The sequence below is a fragment of the Emiliania huxleyi genome (genome assembly GCF_000372725.1).
Source record: "Emiliania huxleyi CCMP1516 unplaced genomic scaffold EMIHUscaffold_280, whole genome shotgun sequence".
NCBI lineage: Eukaryota > Haptophyta > Isochrysidales > Noelaerhabdaceae > Emiliania > Emiliania huxleyi.
In genome coordinates this window covers 22,731-31,572 of record NW_005199925.1, presented here as the reverse complement: position 1 = coordinate 31,572, position 8,842 = coordinate 22,731, and the positions used below count along the sequence as shown (strand labels likewise).

Sequence of the window (8,842 nt, the reverse complement as noted above, 5' to 3'; positions counted from 1 at the left end):
CCCCCCCCCCCGCCCCCCTTCCCCTTTTTCCTTTGGAGGTCTCCAGGAGCCTCACCCTGCCGGGAGACCTTCCCCCGCCTTTCCCCCGCAGGCCGGGCCGGGATTCCTCCTTGGGACGGGGGCCTTTTGGGGCTCCTTCAAGGTGCTCAACTTTTGGCTGGTGCCGCCCGGCCTCCACTTCCTTTTCTCCTGGGGGGCAAGAGCCCCCCCCCCCTCCCCCCCTCCCCCCCCCTTTTCGATGGGACCCGCCAGTGCAACTCCCCCCCCCCCCCCACATACAAAGGCGCCTCCCTCTTTTGGAACACCTACCTCTCCAACCTCGCACACCAGTACCTCGCCACGTTCCCGGGCGGCGGAGGAGGCGCCGTCGCGCGCCGCTCGGCCGCATTCGCCGACGAGATCTTGCACCTCGCGAACAACGTTGGGCTGCAGGAGGAGGTCGAGGCGCGGGCAGGGCTTGCGGGCTTGAGCGCGGCAGGAGCAGCCGGCGGCGGCAGCACAGGGAAGGAGGAGTCGGGTGCGGGCGGCGCGGCGGATGGGAGCGGGCGCAGGATAGCGGGCGCGCGCGGCGGCCGCCACAACAGGGCTGGGAAGCCGCCGGGGGAGAGGAGGGCCCGGCGGGCAGATATCGGAGCGCTCCGCGGTTTAGAGGCGAATCTGACAGCCCTATACGCAACGTCGGGGTTGAGATGACCCACTGATGAGGCGGTGAGGCGGGGGCGTCTCGCGCGCGAAACTGTGGGAACACACGAGGAGAGAAGACAGAAGTGCACAGAGTTAGTTGTAAGGAGCTTGGGGCTTCGTATACAGCACTCTACCAGAAACAGATAACAGCTTGTATGAGTATGTTTTCCTGTAGAGTGCTGAGACGTCTTGCAGCATTGCGGGGGGTTGCGCGAGCGCCGCGATCCCGCGAACAGGCCGAACGCGCTTGTTTGTACCTTGTTGTTGTTCACCTTTCAGTTGACACATGACCATCCTCAATCCACATTCGACACGTACATCCACGGCCCATGGTTTGCCGCATCCTCGGAGTCGGACAATCAAACCTCCACGTGTTGTACTTGGTTGTTCTTGTTGGTTGTTGCAGAGCTGCGCCGGCCGCGCCGCCTGCGCGCTCAAGATACACGTCACACCGTCCCTCGAGCGCCGCCCACTCGCGTCCTCGCGCCGCCGCCGCCTTTGTCTCCTTGCTGCGCACGAGAGCATAGTTCGGGCCCACCCCCGCCGCACTGTCCAGCACGTGGACGGCGCTCGCCAGCTGGCAGTTCGACCGCCTCGTCCATGGCGCTGCCCCTCCGCACCACAGTCTTCAAAACTGCACGTCCGTAGTGCAAATCTGCATGCCTGGGTGGCATCGTTGCGACGGCATGGAGGAGCACAAGCTGCTAGATCGCCGACGCGATTACACGCGTGGAACTGGGAAGGTTCATGTGCATGTGCATGTGCATGTGACGCTCTGTGCAAAAAGAGAAAGGCCACAGTTGCCACATGTTTTGATATTTGGCAAATTTCTGCATGCGTAGTTTGGAGAGACTAGACGAGGCGACCTTGAATGGGTAATATGAGACGCACCGACACTCGGGCGGGCAGGGGACGCGCTCCCGGCGGCTCTGGCCCTACGCGATACCAAATACAGAGCCATGCTCACTAGGCTCGCAGAGATCCCAAACATGAGTCTCCCGCTAGGCCGACGGTCCGCGCGGCGCCCTCAGGAACCTCGAGAGGGGTGCATGTCCAGCCCGCGTGCGCGCGCCGCAGCTCCATGAGACCTGGCACCACCTCCAGGTTGGGGATGTTTGCGGGCTCAAGGCCGCACAGGTAGGACCACAGCACACGCGAGATAGCGCGGTCGCACACGACGACGACGTTATTCCTTGACTGCTCGATGGCAAGGACGGTGTCCAGCAGCCGCTGAATCACATCCTGGTACGACTCGCCTCCGACGCCGGGGAAGCGGTAGCTCAGCTTGTCTCTCTCGCGCGCCTCTCGCTCCGCCACGTGCTCCGTGTGCAGCGACTCTGCTGGCACGGACTCAAGCTCGCCGGCACAGAGATCGTTCAATCGCGTGAGCCGTGTGACCGAGGTCGGCTGGATCTGCTTTCGCATCATGTCGATCATGGGCGAGTAGCGGCGCAGAGTGCCGCTAATAATGGCCGGATTGCTATGCTGGGTCCCCGCAAGCTTCTCAGCAGTCGACCAGCTCGCGATCCGCCGAGCGAGCAGCGCTACAGTTGCGCGGGCGTACTCAAGGCCATCAGCAGAAAGCGGCGAGTCACCACCGACAATGTCGCTCGTGTCGTTGAGGGTCTGTCCGCAAAGCACCTGCGCGGGTCGTGCAAGTGAGGTTGGTGGGTTCTTGTGGCGGGTGGTGGATTGGGGAACAGAGGCGGCGCACAAGCCAGATTGCTCGCGGCTCGAGGTGGATGGCGTGCAGCAGCGCCACAATCCGCGTCGAGACGTAGCCAGCGAGGCCCGACGCGACGAGCCTCTGCCCTGCGTTGTGGATCTGCAGGTAGCTCACGCCTTCTGCGGGCTCGATCCGCTCGTACGCCTCCTCGTACTTTTTCACGCGTCCAACGAAGTCCTCGAGCGCCTCTTTTTTGTTGGTCTTCGTCTTGGCGAGCTTCAGCCGATAGTTGTGCTTGAGCAACTCGTCGTCGTCGCAGATAGACTCGAGAAAGATGAGGCGGACGGGCGGTCTCTCGTCAGCGCACCGAGCGACAATCTGCTGCCGCCGTGCAACTGTGGTGTTAGTGGCATCGAAGATCGCACAGGCACAGCCCGAGGCGCCAGTCGCAAGCCACGTCGTGGCCGTCGCGTCGCGTAGCCAGGAGAAAAGTTCGTCGAGCGTCTCCATCGCAACTTGGTCGCGGGTTGCTATGGCGTCGTCGGTTCCCGGGTCGCTGACCCGGCTGCTTCGGCGGACCTCCGTTTTGCGGTGCTCTTCGGAGTTGAAGATGCGTGCTGGGCAGCCTATGAGGTTGAGGTACCGCACTACCGCCTTCGATAGGTAGCTCTTCCCTCGTGCGGGCAGCCCCACCATGGCGACCACAACCCGGTCGCGCAACTCCGCGCCCTCTACGCGTGCGTACGCCGAGCGGGGAGTAAGCGTCTCCGATGTGGCCTTGGCCGCGTGCTTCCAATGCCCTCCCGGAGACCTTCCAGAGCCGCCCTTGTCTGGCAAGGTCACCGGCGGCACGCAGGTCTTGGCTGGCGGTGGCGCAGCCGCGCTTGTGTTGCTGCTGGCCTGGCCACCCTTTGCGCGCGCGTAGCGTCGGGCGGCCAACGCGGTGACAGCTATACAGATGCTACACACGACTGTCAGCCGCGCCAATGCTGCCGCAGAGCTCATGTTGAAGTTCGCTTGTTCGCGCGTTCGGCCTTTGCTCGAGGGACGGCCGCGCGGAAAAGGAGAACTGCGTGGAACTGAAAAGTTAGTTCGGGTATACAGGCACATCAGGTACCCTGCCACATCAGGCAGGGCGGTGGCGGCGTGTTGCATCCGCGGCGGACTCCTCCTGGGACCTGGCGTGTGTGCTCCGTAAAGGTCGTGTTAGCTGTGACTTTGGAATTCCTGACAGGGCCCGCGAGCGCCGCGAGACCACCGCACAGTAGGAGCACAGGCGCATTTTGCACCGACAATGAATGTTCATCGACACTGCCCCACTCGCCACTGATCAATACGTGGCGCCGAAGTTGGCATGGGTGATGCGCGTGTCGCTCGAGCGCGACGTCCCCGAGAGTGGCGCGAGGGTCTCAGGCCGCATCATCAGCTGCGTCTTTTGCGCGACGATGCGGGCGACCAGCTCGCCCTTGGCCTCCTCCTCGTCGTACTCCACCTCCATGTAGTCGAGCAGTGCCTACCGGTCCGGAAGGGCAGACAGTGAGGTGCAGCTCTCGCCAAGGCGGACCTCGAGGCACGGGCGAGCGGCGCCCAGAGCTCGTCAATGGTCCTCGCCTCGAGCCGCGCGCGCTCCTCCCGCTCGAGCCGCACGCGCTCCTCCACCGCCTCCGCCGTGTCCGCCGCCGCCGCCGCCATCTTGCGCGCGACGCGCCCCTGCATCACCAGCGCCACCAGCCGCGGCTTGTCCTCCTCGGCGCCACGGAAGCGGGAAGCAGGGATGCTCATGTACTCGAGGAGCAGCCGCAGCTGCAGCGCCGACTTTTGGTACAGCACCGCCTCCTCCTTGGACGCTGGCTGGAACTTGGCCGTCCGCTCCGGCTGCGGCTGGCAGGAGCGAATGGCGCGCGCGATCGCAGTCACCCACCGCGTGCGCTCCTCCTCCGAGGCGGCGGCGAGCAGCGTCGTCACCGGGGAAGCGTCCTCCTCGGCCTGCGACGTGATGGAGAAGGCGTGCGGGTGCACCTTGTCGCCCGCGGCGGCAGGCACGAGCAGCGCGTCCTTGTTGAGGGCGACGAGCCCCTTGGCGACCGCCTGGCCGCCGGCCTGCGCCGTGTCCGCCGACTCGTAGTAGGCGAGGGTGGGCGCCTGGGCACAGAGACACCCGTGAGCGCAACGGCAAGCAGCGCGGCCGGCCCACGACGCTCGTCTGCCGTCTCGTCGCCGCGCGACCCCTTTGGCTGCAGCTCGAACCAGCGGTCGGACCAGCTGCCCATCACTGCCCGGGCGAGCACGCCCCCCCCCGCCCCGCCCCGCCGCCCCTTGCGCTTGGCCAAAGTGCCGTACCTACACTCGCACGGATGCGCCGCTCATGCTGCAGCCTTGGCGGGGGGGCGGGCGGGCGGGGGGGGGCGCACGTGGGCGTGCGCTCGGCAACCTCCTCCGCCGCCCGGCCGAGCGCGTCCACCCACTTGGCGCGCTCGTCGCCTGTCGACGCGCCGAGGATGTAGACGGGCGCATCCACCTTGCCTGGCCAGCTGAGCTTCAGAGGACGCACGCCGCGCGCCACCGCCGCCTCGACGACGTTGGCCGCCGCCGCCTTCTTTGCGACGGCGTTGGCCGCCACGACGGCCCGCCCGGCGGCTCGCAGCCCGACGGGCGAGGTGCGGCTGCTGCCCCCGCCGGTGCTTGCGGCAGGGCTCGCGGCCCGGTTCTCCTCCCGACTCGAGTCCTCGTCCTCCTCGTCATAGCTCGCGATGGCGCGCGCACGCATCCCCCGCAGCCTCTCCGCCTTCTTCTCCGCCTTCTTCTCCGCCTCCGTCGCCGCAGGGCCCTCGGGCCGCGCCGCCGCGCCCAGCAGCGGCTGCGCGATGCGCTTCTCGGGGTCGACGCGCAGCTTTGACGCGCGCTTGACCTCCTCCTCCTCGTAGAACGACACGTCGCCATCCGCCACCACCACCCACGCGCGGAAGGGAGGCGCCGTACCCGCGAGCCGGCCTGCGCGGATCCGCGCCGGCGTCACCTCGAGCCAGCCGTGGATGTCGCCCTGGGGCAAGCTGACGACCCGGCCGGTGGCCTCGTCCTCGTCGGTCGGTGGGGGCGTGGCGACGAGCAGCTCGTACGACTCTCGCTGCAGCGCCTCCATGACCTCCGCCGGCCGGCGCCCCTTGAGTCTCTCCCCGTCCACCGCGAGAATGACGTCGCCGACGCGCAGGCGGTGGCGCGTCATCTCAAGACCTACGGGGGAGACAACGGCGGCGGAGTGCGCGCTCGCCCCTCCCGCCTCTCAGGCCGCAGCGGCGGAGACTCCTCCGCGCGTCAGCTTCCGCACCGCGTTGGCGTCGTCGAAGGCGATGCCGGTCGCCGTCTCGGAGAAGCCGCGCAGCGGCCGCGGCACGAGCGAGCGCGGGTCGAGGGCGTTGCGAAAGGCAACCTTGCGCTGCTCGATGGCGCCCGAATCGGCCTGCCCGCACAGCCACTCCTCCTCCGCCGCGGCAACCTCGAGCCGCGCCCCCTCCTTCGCGGCGCGCTCGAGCGCCATCCGCTCCTCCCACTCTGAGAGCATCGTCCCAAACCGCTCGTCGACCAGCCCCTGCGCCGCGCCGAGCGCGGCGATGAGCTCGCAGGTGAGGCCGCACGCGGCGTCGGTGGCGTCGGCGAGGGCGCTCTTGAGCTCGTGGAAGGCCGCGAGGCGCGGAGAGTGGTGCTCGCCCTCGTAGTCGGAGCCGAGCGACGAGGCGAGCGAGCCCATGTCGTCCGATGCGCGCTTGAGCGCCGCGCGCGCCTCGGCCGTCGCGAAGAGGAGCTTGTCCGCCTCCGCCTTTTGCACCTCGAGCTCGAGGGCGCGCAGCGCGCGCTTCTCCGCGGAGAGCCCGCGCTCGAGCGCGCTCACCTCCGCGCCGACCGCCTCGAGCCGCTCCCTCATCCGGGGCAGCGGAGGAACCTCGAGCGCCGCCGGCAGCCTCGCCGCCGCGAAGCCGCGCTGCGCCTGGCGGAGCCCCTTACTCGCACGGTCGAGGCTGGACTCGGCCTCGAAGAGCGGCCGCGGGGCTCCGTCGGCGGCGAGCGCGGCGGTTGCCGCGTCGAGCGCGGGCCTGTGCGTGCGGAGGAGAGCGGCGATGCGTCTGCCGAGCCGCGCGCGCGCGACTGCCTGCACTGCGACGGCGGCTCTGCGGCGCGCGGCGAGGCGAGGGACGTCGAGAGCGGCGGCGACCGCGGGGCGCATGAAGAGCTTGGACGTGCCTAGCTGCGCCTCGCGGCTGGCGAGCCAGTCCGGGTTGCCGTCCAGTTTGCCGGCCGCCGCCCGCAGCAGCCGCTCCGCCGCCTGAGGGATGTGACAAGGACGTGTCAGGGACAGTCAGGGGCGTGCGCCTCCCGAGGTGGGCCGATGAGTACAACCTCGGCGATTCTCGGCTAGAGCCTCGCCTCCCGCGGCGGCCCGTCGAGCAGACCGGGCTGGTCGAAGACGACGCAGCGGTAGCGGCCGAGGAAGGAGGCATACGGCAGCTTGACCTGGTAGCCCGCGCGCCCGATCTCGAGGACGGCGCCCACGCCGAGGTAGCGCAGCTGCCGCTGGACGTAGGCGGCGTCGAGGGAGTGGGGCGTCTTGGTGGAGTTTGGCTTGATGCAGCGGACAAAGTGCTGCTGCGTCACGAGCAGCGCTGCGCCGAGCGAGCGGAGCGACTCGCGGAAGACGCCAGAGACGGAGGGCGCGCGTGAAGACTGGCCGGTGGAAAGGGGCGGCGCCTCGAGGGCGGCGCCGGAGGGGAGGGAGAGGAGCGGGTAGTCGGAGCCGGCGAGCAGCTCCGTCACCTACAGGAAGGCTCCAAGAAGCTTCCACGGAGGTTGCGGGCAGTCGGAGCGCGAGCAGCGGCGTCGCCTCGTGCCGGACGGCGGAGCGGTTCTTGTCGAGCCAGCCGCGCGCGGTGTACTGCACCTCCTCCGCGTAGTGCCGCACGCAGAAGAGGGTCTCCGGCCCGACCTCAGCCGCCAGGGCCGCGCCCGCCGCGCCGGCGCCGAAGCGGGCGCGCGAGTAGAGGCCCGGCCTCGACTTTTCGAAGACGGCGTGCATCTTTTCCACGAGCGCCTCGTCCGAGCCTCGCGGGATGCGGCACTCCTCGTCAAGGAGGGCGAAGATGCCGCCCTTGCCGCCCAGCATGGAGACCTGCTCGGCGTTGGACGGGTACTCGATGTGGTCGCAGACCACGCCCTCGCGCGCGTACTCGGCCTGCTCGCGCTTGATGAGCGCGTCCATGAACCAGCCTTGCAGCACCTCGTTTGCATAGTTGATGCACAGCTGCTCGAAGCCGTTCCGCTCAAACGACTCGAAGCCGAAGACGTCGAGCAGCCCGATCGTGCGCGCCTCGCCGCCGCCGCCGCCGAGCGCCTCGTTCACGCGCCCCAGCACGTGGCTCCACAGCGCCGAGTAGACGCGCCGCGCGAGGTCGTCGCGCGCGGCTGCGGCGGCGGCTGTGTCGAGGTGGACGGTGACAGCCTCCCCGCCCGCCACCACCCTCCGCGTGGTGAGGGCGAGCACGAGCGCGCTACTCCGCACGCCGAGCAGGCTCGCTGCGCCGTCGGCCGCCGCGGGCTCCGCCGGCGCGGCGGCGTCGCTGCCTCCGCGGCCTCGCCCTCCCTCCTTGAAGGAGACATCACCGAGCGCGAGGACGGCGGCGAGGACGGTGAAGGCCGCCTCGCGCTGCGCGTCGCTGAAGCCGAGCGCGGTGAGCCGCGAGCACGTCTCCACCCACCCGGCGGCGTCGTCCTTCCCTCCGACGTACGCCTCCGCCTGTGGCGTCGCCTCTTTCGCCATCGCGCCTCGCTGCTGCTTCAGAGGCGGCTCGGCCGGGGTCCAGCGCGCATAGGCGTGCGCCTCCGCCTGCGGCTTGAGGCGCCAGGCGGCGCGCTGCTTGGCCGAGGCGCCCCCGAGCAGCTGGTAGAAGATGTGGTAGTTGCGCTCGCCCGCAGGGTGCGACGAGACGCGAGAGGTCTCGAGCAGGAAGTGCGCGATCGAGCAGCCGGCGACGCGGCCGGACGCGCTGAAGTGGAGGGTCTGCCACTTGCCGAAGCGAGACGAGTTCGAGTTGCGTACGGTGCGCGCGTTGCCAAACGCCTCGAGTAGCAGCCCCGCCTCGAGCACCCGCCCGGCGATGATCCCCGCAGCGGCGGCCGCAGCCGAGGACATCGCCGCCGAGGCGGCGAGCCGCACAAGCGAAGAGAGCGCGAGCTTGGTCGTCTCCGTCTTGCCGGCGCCCGACTCGCCGCTCACGAGAATGGCTTGAGGCCCGTCGACCAGCCCGTCGTAGGCCTCGAGGGCGACGCGGAAGATGTGAGCCGGCAGGTCGCTCACGGCAGCGCCACCTGTGCGGGAGAGACGGTGAACAGGCTGAGCGGCAGATGCTATTGAGCGGATAGATGCTATGCTATGCTGCAGGGTAGTGCCAGTGCTGTGCGAGCACCGGCATTCAGCGCCGCGAGCTCGGCCAGGCAGCGCTGGTC

The 8,842-nt window shown here is 68.8% G+C and overlaps 4 protein-coding genes across 4 annotated transcripts in view; 1 reads left to right on the top strand and 3 right to left on the bottom strand.

Annotated features, from left to right (window-relative positions):
* Window positions 1-701, top strand: part of EMIHUDRAFT_238996 (hypothetical protein) — a gene marked incomplete at both ends in the record, with an annotated part of 1,820 nt that extends 1,119 nt beyond the window's left edge. The window contains 2 exons of the mRNA XM_005776221.1: window positions 284-517; window positions 652-701. Of these exons, the coding sequence (XP_005776278.1) occupies window positions 284-517; window positions 652-701 (284 nt within the window). The remainder of the gene's footprint in view (window positions 1-283; window positions 518-651) is intronic.
* A 949-nt stretch (window positions 702-1,650) lies between these two features.
* On the bottom strand, window positions 1,651-3,355 carry EMIHUDRAFT_238995 (hypothetical protein; the record flags this gene model as incomplete). The annotated part of the gene is made up of 3 exons (XM_005776220.1): window positions 1,651-1,710; window positions 1,783-2,310; window positions 2,399-3,355. The coding sequence occupies 3 exons, from the start codon at window positions 3,353-3,355 to the stop codon at window positions 1,651-1,653; spliced, it is 1,545 nt and encodes a 514-aa protein (XP_005776277.1).
* A 187-nt stretch (window positions 3,356-3,542) lies between these two features.
* Window positions 3,543-5,728, bottom strand: EMIHUDRAFT_457848 (hypothetical protein). The gene is made up of 5 exons (XM_005776219.1): window positions 5,654-5,728; window positions 4,762-5,581; window positions 4,558-4,690; window positions 3,938-4,492; window positions 3,543-3,863 (listed from the first exon to the last, which is right to left on the bottom strand). Exons 2-5 carry the CDS (start codon window positions 5,571-5,573, stop codon window positions 3,681-3,683), a joined length of 1,683 nt encoding a protein of 560 aa, XP_005776276.1. The 5' UTR covers window positions 5,574-5,581; window positions 5,654-5,728; the 3' UTR covers window positions 3,543-3,680.
* Window positions 5,729-5,736: 8 nt separating this feature from the next.
* EMIHUDRAFT_430357 (hypothetical protein) lies at window positions 5,737-8,528 on the bottom strand (the record flags this gene model as incomplete). The annotated part of the gene is made up of 3 exons (XM_005776218.1): window positions 5,737-6,668; window positions 6,770-7,156; window positions 7,224-8,528. Coding segments are annotated over 3 exons (2,622 nt in total), but the record flags the coding sequence as incomplete, so codon positions are not given.
* Window positions 8,529-8,842: the final 314 nt, after the last annotated feature.